Genomic DNA, 20,308 nt, shown 5'->3' on the forward strand with positions numbered 1-20,308 from the left:
ACCCTGGCAGCGCAAACAAAGTGGGGGCAGGAGGCATTAAGGACCACGTTACTAAACAACATCAACGACGACCTAAAGGACGAATTAATGATGCGTGAACTCCCTCAATCTCTGGAGGCTGTTATGTCGCTGTGTATTCAGGTGGATGATCGGCTGCGTGCGCGCCGGAGCGTGCGGAGGCGCGCCGGAGCGTGCGGAGGCACGCACCGCGGGAGCCGCGGGCAACAAGAGACCCTTCCCCCAAGTCACGAGGAGCCCGTGAGTACAGCGGGGGCGAGGAAGGAGAGCAGCCGATGCAGATAGGACGCTCCCGCCTTTCACCCGCGGAACGTCAGCGTCGGTTCTCTGCTGGTGAGTGCCTGTATTGCGGCCGTAAGGGTCACTTTATCTCCACCTGCCTGGCTCTGGCAAAAGAGCGCGCCCACCAGTAATGGAGAGGGTACTGGTGGGCGACCTGTCTGGTAAACACTCCCATCCACGTTTAACATTGCCCGCAAAGCTCATGATACAGACAGCGATTCACCCTCTTTCTGCATTAATAGACTCTGGTGCTGAGCAGAGCTTCATTGATATCTCACTAGCCACAAAGCTGAACGTTGCTACCACAGCTTTGCCTAATCCGCTCCGTGTGTCTGCTTTATCAGGCCAACGTTTGCCAGACATCACTCATATTACTGAACCCTTGTCTCTCACACTCTCCGGTAACCATACTGAAAGGATTAGCTTCTTCGTGTTCAAGACACCGTTTGCACCACTTGTGTTAGGTTACCCCTGGTTGGTGCAACATAACCCCCAGATAGACTGGAAGAAAGAGCGTGTTACGGGGTGGAGTGTGGAATGCCACATGAACTGTCTTAAAACTGCCACCCCCCCCAGTCACTCGGCTAACCACAGTTGAGCCCACAGAGGAGTGCGATTTGTCTGCTGTTCCCTTTGTCTATCACGACCTGGCAGCAGTATTCAGCAAGGACAAAGCAAAAATGCTCCCCCCCACAGGCCCTACGACTGTGCCATTGACCTCCTCCCGGGGGCGCCACTTCCCTCTGGCCGCTTGTATAGTCTCACCCAACCTGAGAGAGAGACAATGGAGAAATACATCACCGACTCGCTGGCCGCGGGCATTATGCGGTCCTCTTCTTCTCCTGTGGGTGCGGGGGGTTTTTTTGTCAGCAAGAAAGAAAAAAACCCTCCGGCCGTGTATAGACTATCGTGGCCTCAACAGAATCACGATCAAAAACAAATACCCGCTGCCCCTTCTCTCCTCTGCCTTTGAACTACTTCAAGGGGCTACAGTGTTCACCAAACTCGATCTGAGAAACGCTTACCACCTAGTGAGGATTCGAAAGGGAGACGAGTGGAAGACGGCATTCAATACACATCTTGGTCATTTTGAGTATTTGGTAATGCCCTTCGGTCTGACGAACGCCCCTGCTGTTTTCCAAGCGCTAGTCAATGATGTCCTCAGGGATTTTATTAACCGCTGTGCTTTTGTCTACCTTGATGACATTCTTGTTTTTTCAAAGACTGTGAAGGAGCACGAAGTCCATGTGAGACAGATTCTCCAGCGCCTGTTGGAGAACAGACTCTTTGTGAAGGCGGAGAAATGTGACTTCCACGTAGACTCAGTGGCGTTCTTGGGGTACATCATCGCTCAAGGTAATCTGAAGCCTGACCCGGCAAAGGTCCAAACAGTCCTAGACTGGCCCAAGCCCCCAAATCGCCTGCAGCTCCAGCGTTTTTTGGGCTTTGCCAATTTCTACAGGCGCTTCATTAAAGATTATAGTAAGATCGCATTGCCTCTCACAAGACTTACTTCCCCGAAGGTGTCGTTTCAGTGGGACCCGCCAGCCCAGGAGGTGTTCGCCTGCCTAAAGGAAAGGTTTGCCACCGCTCCTATCCTTCAACAGCCTGACCTCAACCAACAGTTCGTGGTGGAGGTGGATGCGTCGGAGACGGGGGTTGGGGCAGTCCTGTCTCAGCGCTTTAAAGGTAAACTCCACCCGTGTGCCTTCTTCTCTCGCCGCCTCACACCAGCGGAGCGGAATTACGACATCGGGGACCGGGAGCTGCTGGCTGTGAAACTCTCACTAGAGGAATGGAGGCACTGGCTAGAGGGTGCTGAGCATCCCTTTATTGTATGGACAGACCACAAAAACCTGGAGTACATCCGGTCAGCGAAGCGTCTCAACTCCCGGCAGGCCAGGTGGGCTCTGTTTTTCTCACGGTTTGACTTTTCTCTCACCTACAGGCCCGGGTCACGAAACGTAAAACCTGACGCCCTTTCCCGGCTGTTCACCGTTACGGAGAAAGACCCTGACCCTGAGCCCATCCTCCCCTCCTCCTGCGTGTTCGGAGCAGTCACTTGGGCGATTGAATCCCAAATCCTCGAGGCGCAAGTCACCGAACCCGACCCAGGGACGGGCCCACCAGGGCGGCTTTATGTTCCCACGTCCGTCAGGTCACGTGTTCTCCAGTGGGGTCACACCGCCCGCTTTTCCTGCCACCCTGGACTTCATCGCACGATCTCCTTCTTGCAACGTTACTTCTGGTGGCCCTCCCTGATAAAAGACACTAGAGACTATGTGACCGCCTGTCCCACGTGCGCTCAAAACAAGCGTCCCAACCAACCGCCGTCCGGGTTGCTCCAGCCTCTCCCCACTCCTGGCCGGCCCTGGTCCCACATCGCCCTGGACTTCGTCACGGGGCTGCCGTCCTCTTCAGGTAACACAGTAATACTAACCATTGTGGACCGTGTTTCTAAGGCTGCACATTTTGTTGCCCTCACAAAGCTCCCGACCGCACTGGAGACTGCTCAACTGCTCACGGCACATGTGTTTAGGCTGCACGGCATCCCTGACGACATCGTGTCCGACAGAGGCCCTCAGTTCACCTCGCGGGTTTGGAAAGAGTTCTGCACGACCCTGGGCGCAAAGGTTAGTCTTTCATCTGGTTTTCACCCTCAGACCAACGGACAGACGGAGCGTGCCAACCAGGAGCTGGAAGCTGCCCTTCGCTGTGTTGTCTCCCACAATCAAGGCACCTGGAGCGACCAGTTACCGTGGATTGAGTACGCTCATAACAGCCTCACGTCGTCCGCCACGGGAATGTCGCCGTTCGAGGCTTCTCTGGGGTACCAACCGCCGCTGTTTCCTGCTCTTGAAGGCGAGCATGCGGTCCCCTCTCTGCAACACCACCTCCGAAGGTGCCGTCGGGCCTGGCGTACTACCAGAGCGGCCCTGCTCCGAACTAAGGAGCGAAACAAGGCCCTCGCTGATCGCCGTTGGACCCCTGCCCCTGCATACGCCGCGGGTCAGAAGGTATGGCTGTCCACTCGCTTTGTGCCTATTCGCGCTGAGTCTAAGAAACTGGCGCCCACCTTCCTTGGGCCTTTTGAAATTGACTCTGTTGTCAACCCGGTGTCTGTTCGCCTGAAGCTGCCGCGCAATATGCGCATACACAACGTCTTCCATGTCTCTCAGGTCAAGCCCGTGCTCTCCAGCCCGCTGTGCCCCCCTCTTAGGGCCCCTCCGCCCGCCCAGCTTGTGGATGGTCAGGAGGTGTACGCCATCACTCGTATTATGGACTCTCGGCGCCGGGGACGGGGTTTCCAGTACCTGGTGGATTGGGAGGGCTACGGGCCGGAGGAACGATCCTGGGTGCCCCGGTCGGCTGTCCTGGCCAAGGAGTTGATCCGGGACTTCCATCGTCGGTATCTGGGTAAGCCTGGTGGGTCGCCGGGAGGCTCCCGTTGAGGGGGGGGGGGGGGGGGGGGGGGGGGGGTACTGTCATGGTCCCCGTGCCTGCTCGGCTGGCCCTGTGTGGCTACATGTTATGTTTTGTCTTTTCTCTCTCTCCTCTCTCTCTGCTCGCTGCCTGGGCGGAGCTCATTGTGAGCTCCCGGCCTCCACCACCTGTAGGCAATCACCTGTGGCTCCTCACCTTGTTTGCTCCCGCTACTTAAGGCAGTGACTGAGAGCACCTCGCCGCTGGACTATTGAATAACGCTCGTCAGTAATACTTTAGCTACTTTAGCCTCAGCCAGTTTTGAGCTCTGTCCGTGAAAGTTCCGTGCTAACCCTTGTTCTCTGTATGCAGATTTCTCGTGTTTGGTTTGGAGACTCTGGACGCTTTTCCCGACCCCGCTCTGCACCCCTGGGAACCCTGGCCCCCTTCTCCTTCACCTGTATATAGTGCACCTGGAGTGTGTAAATAAACCTGTTTTTCTGAGATTTCAGTCTGCGCCGAGTCCTCCCTGCTCCTCCGTGACAGATTTACAAATGCCCAGTTTTAGAATTGTGAGCAATTCAAAGTTTAAAAAAAAAAAAAATATATATATAAAACCCTAATTTCAAAGTTTGAAATATGTAAGATGTGTGAGATGTGTGAATTCTTTGAAAAACTAGAAATTATCTAAAAATGCCTCAAGTGAGAATGTAATGTTGCATCTATAGAGAAGAAAAAAAAATCTTGCTGGAAGTGATCACCTTGCCAAAACAATTGGCACTTTGCACATGTGCAGGACATCAAAAAGACAATTATATTGTCACAAAAGGAAATAATTTTGCAGATCAAGCAGCAAAACAGGCTGCACTCTACCAACAGCAGCCCAGGCCCTGATGTAATGTAGGTGGCCTCAGCACAGGACCTAATGTTGTGTCGATGGCCTCAGCCAGCAGTACATGCCATTGTGTGCTGCAGATTGCCTCTACCAACAGAAGATCAGGCCCTGGTGTGATGTAAAGGGCCTAGGAAAGCAGCACAGTCCCTGTTGCAATGTTGATGGCCTTAGCTAGCATCAAAGGCCCTCATGCAATGTAGATGGCCTAAGCAAGCAGCACAGGCCCTGATGATGTGTAGATGGCCTCAGCGAGCAGCACAGGCCCTGGTGTGATGTTGATGGTCTTCGCTAGCAGCACAGGCCCTCATGTAATCTAGATGACCTAAGCAAGCATCACAGGCCCTGATGTTGTGTAGATGGCCTCAGCCAGCATCACACACCCTGGTGTAATGTAGATGGCCTTGGCTATCAGCACAGGCCCTGCTATGATGTTGATGGCCTTAGCTAGCATCACCGGCCCTGCTGTAATGTATGTGGCCTCAGCCATGAGCATAGGCCCTGGTGTAATGTAGATGGCATCAGCCTGCAGCACAGGCCCTAGTGTAATGTAGATGGCCTTACCTAGCAACAAAGGCCCTGGTGTGATGTTGATGGTCTTAGCTAGCAGCACAGGCCCTGGTGTAATGCAGATGGCCTCAGCGAGCAGCACATGCCCTGGTGTGCTCTAGATGGCCTAAGATAGCAGCACAGGCCCTGGTGTAATGTAGATGGCCTCAGCCAGCATCACACACCCTGGTGTGCTCTAGATGGCCTTGGCTATCAGCACAGGCCCTGCTATGGTGTTTATGGCATCAGTCATCAACACAGCTCCTGGTGCAATTAAGATGGCCTCAACCAGCAGCACAGGCCCTGATGTTGTATAGATGGCCTCAGCCAACAGCACATGCCCTGGTGTGATGCAGATGGCTTCTACCAACAGAAGCTCAGGCCCTGTTGTGATTTAAATGGCCCAAGAAAGCACCACAGGCCCTGTTGCAATGTTGATGGTCTTAGCTAGCAGCACAGGCCCTGATGTTTTGTAGATGGCCTCAGCCAGCAGCACAGGCCCTGTTGTGCTGTAGATGACCTCTACCAACAGAAACCCAGCCCCTGATGTTGTGAAGAACGCCTCAAGCAGCAGCACAGGCCATGGTGTAATGTAGATGGCCTCAGCCAGCACCACAGGACCTGGTATAATTTAGAAGGCTTCATTTAAGAAACACCAGGAAGACTGAAGCTTACCGCATTGATCAAGCAGGACTCTTGATCTTCACCAGCAGCTCCCTCACACAGAAATCTTTAGAGCTCCATCGTAGGCCCAGCTCAGAAGATGGATAAAGCCAGCATTTCATGAACACTGTGATGAGACCTTTGGTTTGTGTAATGTTATAAATACTCAGATACTCCCCAGAGGCTGTTACATAAAGATATTATATTCAGTCCTGTAGAAAGTTATATATTAAAAAATATATTATCCTCTCTGGTTACTCTGGTATGAATACCTCTGAATCATCAAACTGTGAAAGAATTCCAGATCACAAGTTTGTAGTTCGACATACAAGTGACGACCTTTGACTTTCATCAGGTTTTATTTAATTGTGTCAGAGAAAATCAAATGTGCTCTTCATGCAGCTGAGTACATCAAGTGTTTAAAACGGAAGCTTTGCAGGTCTGACATCAGCAGCTCTCTGAAACACCATACTCAGGTCTTGTTAATGCTGGCATATAGTGACACAGTTACATGGGTGATTAATCCTTTTGACTTTTTGTCTTTAACTTTATCAATAAAACAGCTGCAGCTTTCACTGACAGCACATGTGGTACTTTGTGCTGTTTTCATCAGTTAATTTTCTGAGGGATTAATAAATAAGTCTAATCTAATAACTGTAATTGCAGCGAAACCAATGTACTCATGAACAAATAAAACATTGAAAAAAGTCAAACAATAACATTTTTAAGTTATCTGAGTGACTTATATATTACGTTAAACCTGAGTAGCGAAAGACTGTATGGGGTTGAAAACGATGTGCCGGGACTTTGCTCTTCTCCCCTGCTCAGATATTTGAAGTTTACATAGCTACATTCTCGCCTGAAAACAAGTTTATTTTGCGACTCAGAAAGAGTAATAAGTGTAATATTAAAACTTAGATGCCACCATTGTTGGAAACTGGAATTGGCTGGTCCGCGCTATGAATTCTGGCATATGGTCTTTCAATTTTGTTGTTCAGGTGGAAAATCAGGAGAAATTCGGGAGAATGGTGTCTCCGGGATATTTTTGGGAGGGACACTGAAATTTGGGATTCTCCCGGAAATATCGGGAGGGTTGGCATGTATGCTGTCAGTGGATCATGCGGGGGAATCATTGTGTTACTTTTCTAATCCTAACTCTCAGCCACCCAAGCTATTAAGATGGCTAAAAAAGATAACTCACATGTAAAATTTCGGTTCAGTTCAAGTTTCATAATTAATCAAATTAAATGTAATTACAAAAGAGACTTTAAAAGCTGGTAAAGTTAAAGGTTTTATTAAACAGAAAATCTTAACAACTACATTAAACATGAATTACTATAAGTAGAAAACTGTAATATTTAATTAGCGTGAACTCAATTTATGAATTGCGTCAGAAATCCATCAGGCCCATATTAAACCTCACTCATCTTAATATCATTAAGATGAGTATCAAGTAATATCAAGTAATATCAATAAATTGAAATTCAAATGTGAGTGGGAACTAGTCAAAGGAATCATGCCAATAAACAGTCATTACATGTATTGTGTTCAGTTTCTTTTCAGGCAAGGAGTTTATGTTTTTGATACAAATGTAATCCATTTTGCAAATTAAGCAATTTTTTTTACATGCTCAGTTAGATGATGACATTTAAAACAGTTCCTTAGTACGAATCAACCCGAACTTACATTGCAGGTGATTTTTTTCATGTATTAGTGTCTTAGTTCAAAACAGTGTATCTATTTTAGTAGGCATTCCATACTGCTCAAGTTCATTTTATTAAGTGGAAACAAGTGCAAATAGTGATTAAGTTGGCACAACATTTTACTTGCTTATATCTTTTTGAAAACAGTTTCCAGATTTATTTATTTTTTAATATTATTGCCAGCTCTTTCAACATGTGAGTATAACTTTTCAGTTTATCTCAGGGACTTCTAGGACCTCAGTTCCTATTTATTATATGGCTTGTTTCCCAAGATGCAATCCATCTCAGACACGATGGAAAGGGTCATCTTTGGAAGAACCTGTAAAACAAACACAAAGCATTACCATGACTTAAAATCTTTTATTATTTTTTATTAGCTTTTTAAATAAAGAGCTTTGGCAAAATTAGGTGGTAAAATTTTGTATTGTGATATAAATACAGTACAATAATAGCAAGAACTCCAACACTCAAATCACTACCACTCGGCAACTAAGAAATTAGGAATAGTAGGAAAGAAACACTTGCTTTTAAGGGGACAAAACATAAACATCTGGCAGAACTAGGCTCAGGAAGGGGCAGCCATCTGTCTGGAGTGTTTGGAAATGAGGGAGTTAATACCTAGTTGATCTATTCCTTCTTTGTACACTGTAAAATCCAATGTTGTGTTTAATTAAAAATATTAAGTAGACTGAACTCAGTTTTTATTAATTTGTTAAGTAAGTTAAGAGTTTTTTATTTAAAAAAAAACACGAATTATCTCAGTTTATTTGAGTTGTCTTAAGAAAGAAAAACTAAGCTGCAAATTTTGCTTCTTTTGCTTCTCTTCTTTAATCCATATAAACGTTTATGACCTGTATATTCTTAACCCCTGTATTTTTTAAAAAAAAACTTTAATGCTTAATGGTAGCTTTTTTAATGCTTTTAATCGTAGCTTTTTTTTAATGCTTTATGATAGTTTCAGTGCATCTGTGGCATCTATTAATGTCAAATCTAGCCTTTCTTCAGCAACATAGGTAAACTGCTTTTATATTTAATGAAGATTTCTCTTTAATTACATTGTAAATGATAGTAATATTAATATTATTAACAATAGTATTTGTTTTGTTAAAAAATGTGTTTAGACACAAGTTTTGTTGTGAAAGTCCAGAGCCATAAACCAGATTAGTGGCCTGTTAAATGGTTAAAGTCTATGTTGGCTTTATAGTTGAAAATAATTTAGCTTGTCCTTCTAAAGAATTAATTTAATTCCACAGTTGAGTCGTCAGAAACATTTTGCGGTTACATAAAAACACTGCCATATGTTTTATCTGGTCATTGTACTTAGAAACTTTATATATTTGAAGTTAGCTTTTAACAAGCATGTAATGATTATATTTAAATTAGGTTGTTTAAGAAAAACAAACACTACACATTTAGACACAGTAGTAGATGGTGTTTTTAAATGACTTTTTAAAAACATTAATAAGTACTATATAAGCTAGTCTAATTTGGTTGCATGAGGTCTACATTGACCTTTTGTGTTATAAGTTGTAACAGTTGCACAGCCATTAAGAATCAAATCAGCTTCTAAATAATTTTAGAGTTTTTTCTCCCTCTGCTTGCTTCTTACTGTCTTTGAGGCTTGGGACCAGCACTCCCCACATTGCATCCTTACAAGTCTAGAAAAGGAACTGTTGGACAGAAAAACATCAACTGAGTGATATGTATTTTGGTTTTCCAATATATTAGTAATTGTCATTTATATTAATCAGGAAAGTTGTTTCTTTACTGATCTGTTCCTGTCTTCTTTGTGTTACGACTGTTCTATGCTGTTGCTGATGACTCCAGCTAATTCTACAGGCATGCTGTTTAAGTAAATACAAACAACAACAGTTTGGGTCTGCATCACTTGAAAGATCATATCCCACAAATTTAGTTTAGAGAGTCCACATTGTCTACACTGTATAAAGTGAAGTCTGCAAGTTTTTAAACAATGAAATTTGTTTTGTGCCCAAATTATCCTGAATCATCAAAATGAAAAGTTATTGGCCATGTTTGCATAGCCCATTTTAATAATATCCAGTCATGACATTATTATGTGTCGGGTGGTGGTAAGGGCTATCCAGACTGACTTTGTGACATTGAATGTCACCTCTCCAGTGGGGAGGGAGCCTGCGATTGTCTAAATTGGGGTCTTGTCAAGGTTTTGGGTCATTTTGACTCAGCATTTTAAGTTTCTTGTATTTTGGTATTTTTCGGTGTCATAATTTATGTTCAGATTCTTTAGTTGCGCTGTTTTGATTATTATTATTCTTTCAGTCTGTCTCTCAGTGTCAAGTCTGCGTCTTTGTAAATTGTTTCTTGTTTCCTGTTTTACTTTGAAGGTCCATGACTTATGTCAGTGTATTCGGTGTTACTTCCCTCTGTCTTGTTAGCCCTAATTTCTCCCAGGTGTGTTTCCCTCCTGTTTCCCATTTTCTGATTACTCAACTGTGTATTTAAGCCCCTTGCTTGCCTTTGCCCTCTGTTGTGTTGTTAATGTTTGCTACCCTCTGGCGACAGTGGGAAGGAAAAACTCCCTTTTAACAGGAAGAAACCTCCAGCAGAACCAAAGTGCTTGCTCATAGGGGGTCATATGATTGTTGGGTTTTTCTCTGTATCTACTATTATACGATCTACTGTACAATATAAAATGCCTTGAGGCAACTGTTGTTGTGATTTGGCGCTATATAGATAAAACTGAATTGAATTGAACTGACTGATTTTAATGCCTTACAAGAAGTGTTGTTAATTATTCTTTTTGAATCATACTTGCAAACAAACTACACCCTTTTTGGCTGCTACCTCAAAGAACACTGTGCGCTGTCGATCTTACGTGCTGCACAATAATATTTAATATTTAGTATTTACTGTTATATTCACATAGATCATCGCGATGATGTTGTTTATTGTATTGCTCTCTTTTTCTTTGCTTGTTTTCTCTTTTTTCCTTCTCAACAGGTGATCCAGGTGATTGATATATGTATTTTTTGTTTGTTTGTTTGGTTGGTTTTTGGTTTTTGCTCTTTATCACTGTCCCTCTTCCCCGCTCTTTTTCTTTCCCTCTTTCTTTCTCCCTTTTCTTTTCCCCAGTCAAGTCTGTCCCGTGTTCAGCAAATGAAAATAAAATAAACAATAAAAGCAAAGGTGAATCAAGTAGACCAATACGGCAAGGCTGGGACGGTCCATTTGGTAAAGTAAATCCGTTGGGCATCTTTCTTTGCCTTTAGACAACAATTCTAATGGCAAAAGAACCAAACGGGACAGGCAAAAAAAAAAAAAAAAAAAAGAAGAATCATACTTGTATATATTAATATAACATTATAATATATAATTTTTATTTCACTTTTCCTCTGACATACAGGAGCACATATCCAGTACAGTAAAGCTGAACTGCTTGTGGTTCTAAACCACAGAAAACTGTTCACCCTTGCTGACAAAGACCAGGACTCAATGCCCCCTAACATCCAGAGGAACACGGACTCCATCTTCATTATACCACCGCTGAAGTGGCGTAGGCCAGCGATCCCCAACCCCCGGGCCTCGGACCGGTACCGGTCCGTGAGTCATTTGGTACCGGGCCGCGAGAGTTGAGGCTCAGGTGTGAAATGTATAGTTTTCAGGGGTTTTATCGGTTTTCAGCGTTATTTTGTTATCGTTTTTATCGTTTACTCAGTTTTCCTGGGTCTTTTCACGTGTGTTATGAATAAATTTTCTTTTATTCGGTACAGGTACTACTTTTATTTTGTTGTATTTATCCGCGACACCTTAAAGGCGTGAAATTATTGTCGGGCAAAAAAGGTTGGGGACCGCTGGCGTAGGCGACAGAGGCACAGGAAACAGAAGAGGGGGAAGAGAGCAGGGGCTGAGGACTAAGCTAAGAGCTAACTCACACAGACTGACTATTCTGACTCTCTTCCTCACCAATTCACGGTCACTATACAACAACTGCGGATCACCTCACACCGTTGGGATTACTGTGTTATGATCATCACAGAGACTTGGCTGGACTCTTTTACCCCAGACACTGCGATTGAATTAGACGGCCACGCTACGCTCAGAGAGGACAGGAACAAAGAGTAAGAAGCACAGAGGAGGTCTGCTGGTGTATGTGAACAATACCAACACCACAGTTAAAGTTGTCCACTGCTGTCTGAACAGAGAATATATGATGGTACAGTGTAGAGCCTTCTAGTTGCCAAGAGAGCTCACAGTGATAACAATAATAGCAGTTTAAGTGCCACTGCACGCTAATGCTAAAGTTAGCCATGGAGCTAATTCAGCGCTACATTAATCATGACCCCAGATCAGAGAGAAAACCCACAGAATAGAAATAGAATAGTGTCCTATTCCATTATTCCTAGCGGAGGTATTCAGCTGAACGGGCCTGCTTTGAACACTCTAAATTTTCCAGAGTAAACGATTCGGACCCCACGGGACACTCAACCAAGAGCACCGAGGTGGCAGGGGCTGGGACAGATGTGGCAGACCGTCAGCTCATTCCCAAGATCCAACTACGAGCTTTTTAACTGCAGAAACTTTAAGATACGCCATTAGAGCTGCAATTACCGCGGCTACTGGCACCAGATTGCCCTCCAGTGGATCCTTGTTAAAGGATTTAAAGTGTACTCATTCCAATTACAGGCCTTGAAAAAGTCCTGTATTGTTATTTTTCGTCACTACATCCCCAAGTCGGGAGTGGGTAATTTGCACTCTGCTGCCTTCCTTGGATGTGGTAGCTGTTTTTCAGGCTCCCTCTTCAGAATTGAACCCTGATTCCCCGTTACCCGTGGTCACCATTAAAGGCACATAAAGTACCACTTGCTAGGGCAGACATTCAAATTAATGTCTCATTTGAACACTCTAATTCAAATGAGTGGAGGGCCAGCAATTTGCTCCAGGTTATCTAGAGCAGGATGTGTCAAACTCCAGGCCTCGAGGGCCGGTGTCCTGCAGGTTTTAGATCTCACCCTGGGTTAACACACCTGAATCAAATGATTAGTACATTACCAGGCCTCTGGAGAACTGGAAGTAATTTAGCCATTTAAATCAGCTGTGTTGGATCAAGGACACATCTAAAACCTGCAGGACACTGGCCTTCGAGGCCCGGAGTTCGACACCTGTGCTCTAGAGTAAACAAAGCGGCCGGGGTGCCCCAGAGGGGATCACCACCCCCTCCAACCGTTGTGCTGGACCTCCTGATCGGCACTAGAGGCAAGCCTGCGGACCGTTGGAATGGACTGCCGAAGGCACCGGCACCAGTGCACTGGGGACGGCCCTCCGATGACAGGCCACGTTTGCCAGTCAATCTGAGTGGGAGGGAAGGCCGGTAGGGAGGTAGGCTGGAAGAGGAGGCTGCCGTGGCAGCCTGTCGCTCTCCCCTTGCCATCCCAGTGCCATCGAAACCCGGCTACGGGTGTATGCTTAAAAAGGTGGCCCCCATAAATGATGGGGGCCACCTTTGCTAGTCCTTACCCTTAAACTGCTCATCCAGAGAGGGGAGAAAAAAAAGGCCATAACCAAGGCAGCGATTTGGCTTCCTGTTTACAGCGTCTGTTCATAGTTACAGTCTACTCCTAGTTCACTTTATAAGCCCTTCATTGCCTACTTCTTCGCCAGGTGCCAGTCATAGTAGTTCCAGCTGTCAGTGTGTGTATCAGCCCCACCCTTTGTATATACTGTTTTAATCAGTCCAAGTGTACTTGTGTAGATATCCCCACGTCATAATCACTGCCTTCACTTAGCCACTGAACTAGTGTGTATTGAGGTTTTTCACTTGCTGTAATAAATGGTAAATGGACTGGTTCTGACATAGCGCTTTTCTACTTTTCTACTCTTTTTCTACTCTGTCCGAGCACTCAAAGCGCTTTATACAGCTAATTCATTCACCCAATCACACCCATTCACACAAGCACTTCTAAGCTTAAGTGCTAAGGTCAAGGGAGCTTGCAAAGAAAAGCGTCTGGACTTCTTTAAGTTACTTGAAGACGTTTCACCTCTCATCAGAGAAGCTTCTTCAGTTCTAAGGTCAAATGGTGGGGAGTCCCAGATTTAAACCTAGTGGGAGTATCCCCCCACAGAGGGACAAAAGGACCCCCTGATGGTCCTCTAATCGCCTGAGCCAAGGTGTGAAACTGGGTGTGGGTCCCAATCAGACAGAGTTTCGGATGAGCTCATTGTGAAACCTGGCCCAGGATGTGAGTGGGCGTTAAGGCGTCTGGGGAGGGAACTCAAAACTGGATTATAGATGGCAGACAGTTGGAGTCGTAAACCACCGCCTCTGTTCAAAGATGGTCGCTCACAGTGGACACAGATGGCTTCTTTCACTCCTCTTTCAAACCATCTGTCCTCTCTGTCAAAAATGTGAACATTGGCATCCTCGAAAGAGTGTTAAGATGCAGATGGACTGCTGAGTCTTGTCCTGTGGAGGTGGTTCTTCTGTGTTGTGCCATCCGCTTGTGAAGTGGCTGTTTGGTCTCTCCAATGTAGAGGTCTGGGCATTCCTCGCTGCACTGTACATCATTGTTAAGTCTGTGTTTTGGCGTTTTGTCTTTCGGGTGAACCAGTTTTTGTCTGAGCGTGTTGCTGGGTCTGAAATGCACCAGGATGTCATGCTTGGAGAAAACTCTCCTGAGTTTTTCTGATACACCGGCTACATAGGGGATGACAATGTTGTTGCGTCTGTCTTTCTTATCCTCCCTCGCTGGTAGGGATGGGTATCGTTTAGGTTTTATCCAATACCGGTGCAAAACCGGTACTTTTGAAACGGTGCCGGTGCTTAAACGGTGCTCAAACCGGTGCTTAAAGAATGGAGAACACAAAATTGGTCGAAAAACCTCTCACGTTCAGCTGTTTTTTTTGTAAAAAGATAACAATGTTAGCCTTTTCTGCAGCTATAGGGCATATATGGTATCACTCTTGGCTGGAAGCAGTGCTTAAACAATGGAAAAAACACAAACTTTGTCCAAAAACCTCTCATGTTTAACTGTTTTCCACTTTTTCTTTGGTCATTTTAGCCTTTTTGGCCAGGGTGAAGGGAGTATCTGCCATCAAACAAGAAGACAGCTGCATGTAACTACGACGGTGTTTGCTAGGTCACCTTACATGCATTAATTTAATACCGTGGTTAGCCTACTCAACGTAAATTACACACGAACAACATTAAGCTACTCACGCAGAGAAGAACGGCTGCTGCTGCCATCATCATCCATCATCATTTCAGCTACACTGGCAGGGCTAGGGGCCAGGACTCTACTCTTCGGATTTTTGGGGGATGTTGCTAACTCCGGGTCCGATAACAGGCACCACACCCGCAGTAGATGTGCTCGGTGTGGTCTTGCAGCAAGCTATCAAATACGGCGCATTTTTTGGCTTTTTCATCAGATTCTAGGTGTTACCTCCTTTGCACAGTATCACCTTAAAACACTTGTTGCAGGCGTTTGCATATTTTGCTGTGAAGTACAGCCAGAGTTTTGACCGCTTCGCCTTGGGCATTTTTAATCTGTAGCTCTGCTCTAAAAGAACGTACGTACCTGGACCCACCTACTATCCTCGGAAACGTAAAATGATTGGCTAGAATTCAAAGTATGTGACATCTGAGGAAAAAAAAGCACCGAAATAAAGCACCGAAATGTGCGCTGCTTTTCGGTCTGGTTACTACCGTTTATGTCAGAACCGGTGCCATGATACCGGTACCCATCCCTACTCGCTTGTGTCTGATCTTCTTTTCTGTGCCTCTTTGCTGACTTTAAGAACGCCCATTTAGGATAGCCGCACGTTTTGAGTGTTTCCTTTACATGTGTGTGTTCCTTCTTTTTTCCTTCAGGCTTAGAGGGAAAATGTTCTGCCCGGTGTTGTAGGGTCCTAATTTTGAGTTCCCTCCCCAGACGCCTTAACGCCCACTCACATCCTGACACAATCTGACCTCAGGAATTCACATGGTTTCACAATGAGCTCACCCGAAACTCTAGCTGATTGGGACCCACACCCAGTTTCACACCTTGGCTCAGGCGATTAGAGGATCATCAGGGGGTCCTTTTGTCCCTCTGTGGGGGGATACTCCCACTAGGTTTAAATCTGGGACTCCCCACCATTTGACCTTAGAACTGAAGAAGCTTCTCGGATGAGAGGTGAAACGTCTTCAAGTAACTTAAAGAAGTCCAGACGCTTTTCTTTGCAAGCTCCTTTGACTACGATGACCGAGAACCTTCACAGACTTAAGTGCTAAGTATCTAGTACACATTTACACTCCGATGGATGCATCGGAGAGCAACATGGGATTAATATCTTGCCCAAGGATATTTGGCATGCAGACTGGAGCAGCCTGGGATCGAACCACCGACTTTCTGGTTAGTGGCTGATCCGCTCTGCCACCTGAGCTACAGCCACCCCCTAGTAACGTTCATTTGTTGTTGTTTTTTTTCCAAAATCTTTTTTATTGGTTTTCTTATTAACATCAAACATACATAAAACATAAGTATCATTACATAAACAATCACAGAACAGAACAGAACAGTACAATATATGTACAAGTTTAGAGCAGATATGGGAGATATAGGAGGAGGCCATCTCTCCCAGATTACTTATTAGTCTATTGTCACAGCTGCCGGGGCGAGCTGCGTGGTGTTGGAGGAAAAGGACCCAAAATACAGGCAATGACTGAGATCATACGAAACGGGGTTAGGGGCAGAGAGACGCAGACTAAGGAACAGAACACCATGAAACGCAGACGAGCCGACAAGGAACGCAGACCGACACCCACTATATATACACACACACAAGGAGACCAGGTAATGACACACAGGTGGGAAGCACAGCTGATCCTAATACACAAGACAACCGGAGGATACAAGCCGAACACAGTGACAACAGACACAGACCTTCAAAGTAAAACATGAAATCCACAACACGAACTCAGGGACACAAACAGGGCACAGGGAGGACACAGAATACCAAAAACAGAATAAACTAGAACAGAAGACAATCATCATACTAAACAGAAAACGCTGGGTCAACGACCCAGGACCGTGACATAGTAGGGGTGCAACAATACTCGTATCGGTATTGAACCGTTCGATACAGTGCTTTCGGTTCGGTACGCATATGTATCGAACAATACAAAATTTTTAATTTATTTTATCAACTTTTCTTCTGACGATGCTGTCTGTGTTGACAGCTCAGTGGATCTGCGTTCGACTACTCCGCCTAGGCTGCACTGTCGAGCGCAGATCAACTGAGCGCAGCGCAAGCTAGCGAGACAGAAGTTAAGCTCATTGCAACATGGCAACTGCCTCAACACTAGCCGAAATTCAACCTCCCCCACCCTCATTTAGATCTGGTGTTTGGAACTATTTTAGTTTTCATGTGAAGTATGACCCTGATGGTAAGCGCGTCATGGACAAAAGTAAAACAGTATGTCGGATGTGCCACGCAATGCTCAATTACATTGGTGGGAACTAGTGCGTTAGCGCAGTTAGCTCGTTAATGTGTTGACCCCGTCCAGCCCCACACATGGGACGGTAACTCATTAACGGAGATTTGCAGCGTTATGGCGTTAATGTCATTTTAACAGGATTAACGCTGACAACACTAGTGGGAACACAATGAATAGGACTGCACATTTACGCCGACATCATCCTAGTGCAAAGACAAGTGGAAGCAGACAAAAACAACAAGCAGGCATGCTACAAACTTTACCTGAGTCATTTAGACAGCCGTTAGCACATGATTCTCCTCATGGGGACCTGATATGTTTAATATGCTGCTGAGAATATAGCCCAGAAGAAGGGTATAGTAGAGCTTTTATTTTGGAAAGAGCCATTTCTCTGTAATAAACTCTCTTTTCCAAAGATGAGTGATTTCTCAATCAGAAACTGTACTTTTGAGTTAAATATATATATTTATATTTTTAATAAATGACAAATTAAAAAGGCATGAACATTTTTTTGTATCGAAAAAATATCGAACCATGACACCAAAGTATCAAACCGAACCGAACCGTGATTCATAACAATGCAAGCCTCGGACACCCTCAGTTATAATAAAGTTTATTTTTTGTTCTCTCGTACCACTGTGTGTGTGTTCTGCGCCTGGGTCCAGCTTGTGCGTGGAACTTTGGTTCATGACAGTGTCTGCAGCAGTGAACCAGCTCTTGTGCTTTAGTCCATTGATCTTCAGTGATATCAATACCCAGTTCCTCGCTCCAAGCATTCCTCAAATGTTCCAATGTAGTTGTGTTTTCGATTTATGAAAATTGATTGTAGATCTTGGAAATAGCTCCTGTCTTTAGCGGGTTCACCAGGAACAGGTCATCTGAAGCGAGCCTTTGTGGTTCATTGGGAAAGGATGGAAACGTTTCTTTAATAAAGTGACATATTTGTAAGTACTTGAAAAAAATCTCTGTTTTCTATGGAGAATTTTTGCTGAAGGTGTTGAAACGAAGGAAAATTATTATCAATAAACAGATCCTTTAATTGTGTCTATCCCTTTGGAAGTCCATAGCTGGAATGTGGATCTTGAGAACAATGTGTGTCCTTGATTATGAATTAATGGAGTAAAGATTGAACATTGGCACCAATGAAAATGCCTCCTAATCTGAGACCAAATTTTTAGTGAGTTGGGCACTACCGGATTTTTACATTTATGCTTACCCAGATCTGAATTTGAATGAACCAACGATTTAAGAGTATTAGGGGAAAAAGTCATACTTTCCATCCGTTCCCAATCAGGTCCATGTTCTCCCACCCAAAAAACAATGTATGTTACAGGCCCAATGATAGAGCTGAAAGCAGGGCAACCCCATACCTCCTACAATATTGGGTCTTTGGAGAAATGTCTTTTTTATTCTGTGCATCTTCCTGTTCCAGGTAAACTGAGAAATTAATTGGTCTAATTTCTTAAAAAAATGTTTTTGTGATCAATATTGGGATGCATTGAAACAGAAATAAAACTTTGGGTAAAGTGTCGATCCTAATGACATTTATTCGGCCAGCAAGCGAGATGGGCAATTTAGACAGTCTCTCAAAGTTCTCCTCAGTTTGATGGTACAAATGAATGAAATTATGTTTGAAGAGGCCAGAGAATTCACGGGTTATCGTTACTCCAAGATATAAGTATTTGAGGTAGTAAAAGGAAACAAAGTCAATGTAGTGCTATCTAACTTTTCTGAAGAACAATTAGGAAACAATATGCTTTTTTTTAGGTTGATTTTTTATCCAGAGATTTTTCCAAATTCTGCTAAAATTGTCATAATTTTTGGCAATGATTTAGTAGGTTCCGTGATATATAGCAACAAATTGTCTGCATAGAGAGAGACACCTTATGTTCTACACCAAATCTCCTTATTCCTTTATATAGGAAGCATAATTGAATGGCAAGAGGTTTTATAACAAGTGCAAATAAGCAATGGGGACAGAAGGCACCCTTGTCTCATAGAGCGATGGAGGGAGGAAAGGACTAGAAATTATATTATTTGTGTTAACCGGGGCTTTGTATAAAGCAGCTTAACAAGTGAGATATAATTAGGGCCTATGCCAAACTTTGACAGAGGAAATCCCACTCGACCCTGTCAAAGGCCTTCTCCGCATCTAGTGAGAGTAGTATTTCAGATTGATCGTAAGTATTATGTGTGTATATAACATTAAACAGCCTTCTAATATTAAAAAATAACTGTCTATTTTTAACAAATCCCGTTTGGTCCTGCGACACAACTGTTGGGAGAACTATCTCCAATCACATAGCCAAACTTTTTGCCAATATTTTGTTATCTACATTCAATAGACTTATTGGTCTATACCAGGGGTCGGCAACCCTAAGCACGCGTGCCACAGTTGGCACGCGGAGGGTTAACTGATGGCACGACCATAGCTGGACTGGCCATCCGACATACTGGGCCTTTGTTGGGTGGCCCAGTGACTTTTTCTTTCTTTCTTTGTAACGGTATAAACAATAAAAGGCGGTGGATTGGCCAGATGCTGGTCAGTGTGTAAAAATAACTCAGTTGTTTGGTAAATGGACTGATTCTTATATAGCGCTTTTCTACTCTCTCGGAGTACTCAAAGCGCTCTATACAACATGCCACATTCACCCAATCACACCCATTCTCACAAGCACTTCATCTATACTTAGTGCTTTCTAACTACATTCTCCGAGGAACGCATCGGAGAGCAACTTGGGGTTAGTATCTTGCCCAAGAATACTTGACATGCAGACTGGAGGAGCCAAGGATCAAACCACCAACCTTCCGATCAGTAGATGACCTGCTCTACCTCCTGAGCTACAGCCACTATGGTGGCTATGGTGGTGCTTCCTCAGATTCAGTAAAATTAGCAAGGGGTGGAGGCCAACAGGTGGATGAGAGAGGCAGGAGGAGAGCCCCAAGGCAGCCGCCGGTCCGAGCGTCAGGTGAACTGAACTTCAGGTAAGAAGTTATGACCTGCAGTCTATCTGGGTCAGATATAAACCAAGTTTAGGTGTAGTTTATTTTCGTTGTGCTGACTTTTTACAGTCAGTTACAATAACTCGTACTGCGTACTAGCTAACATGACGGAGTTTCTATACAGCTGGGTGGGTGCATTGATGTTACTGATGTTGAACTTTATTTAATTCATAAGGTTAGTTAGTAGAGTTGCCAACCATCCCGTAAAAAGATGGAATCGTCCTGCATTGAGAGAAAATATTACACATTGAGAGAAAATATTACGCGTTTCGTGTTGAGGTGAAAAGGGACAGTTTGTCCCATACTTCAGCTAGAATGGAAAAA

The 20,308-nt window shown here is 44.6% G+C and overlaps 2 protein-coding genes and 1 long non-coding RNA gene across 4 annotated transcripts in view; 1 reads left to right on the plus strand and 2 right to left on the minus strand.

The window, feature by feature from the left end:
• The window catches only part of LOC309696408 (uncharacterized protein), a 596,714-nt gene that overhangs the window by 548,237 nt on the left and 28,169 nt on the right, over positions 1–20,308 (minus strand). The window lies entirely within an intron of this gene.
• Positions 3,778–4,229, plus strand: LOC309696413. The gene is made up of 2 exons (XR_014273480.1): positions 3,778–4,007; positions 4,096–4,229. It is a non-coding gene; the product is annotated as an uncharacterized lncRNA (long non-coding RNA).
• Positions 7,163–20,308, minus strand: part of LOC309696401 (voltage-gated potassium channel subunit beta-2-like) — a 248,267-nt gene continuing 235,121 nt past the window's right edge. For both annotated transcript variants that reach the window (XM_082517619.1, XM_082517618.1), the window contains one exon: positions 7,163–7,849. In XM_082517619.1, coding sequence (XP_082373745.1) covers positions 7,775–7,849 — 75 coding nt within the window. In that variant the 3' untranslated portion in view covers positions 7,163–7,774. The remainder of the gene's footprint in view (positions 7,850–20,308) is intronic.

The sequence above is a fragment of the Aulonocara stuartgranti genome, assembly GCF_965226115.1.
Source record: "Aulonocara stuartgranti genome assembly, chromosome: 20".
Lineage (NCBI taxonomy): Eukaryota > Metazoa > Chordata > Actinopteri > Cichliformes > Cichlidae > Aulonocara > Aulonocara stuartgranti.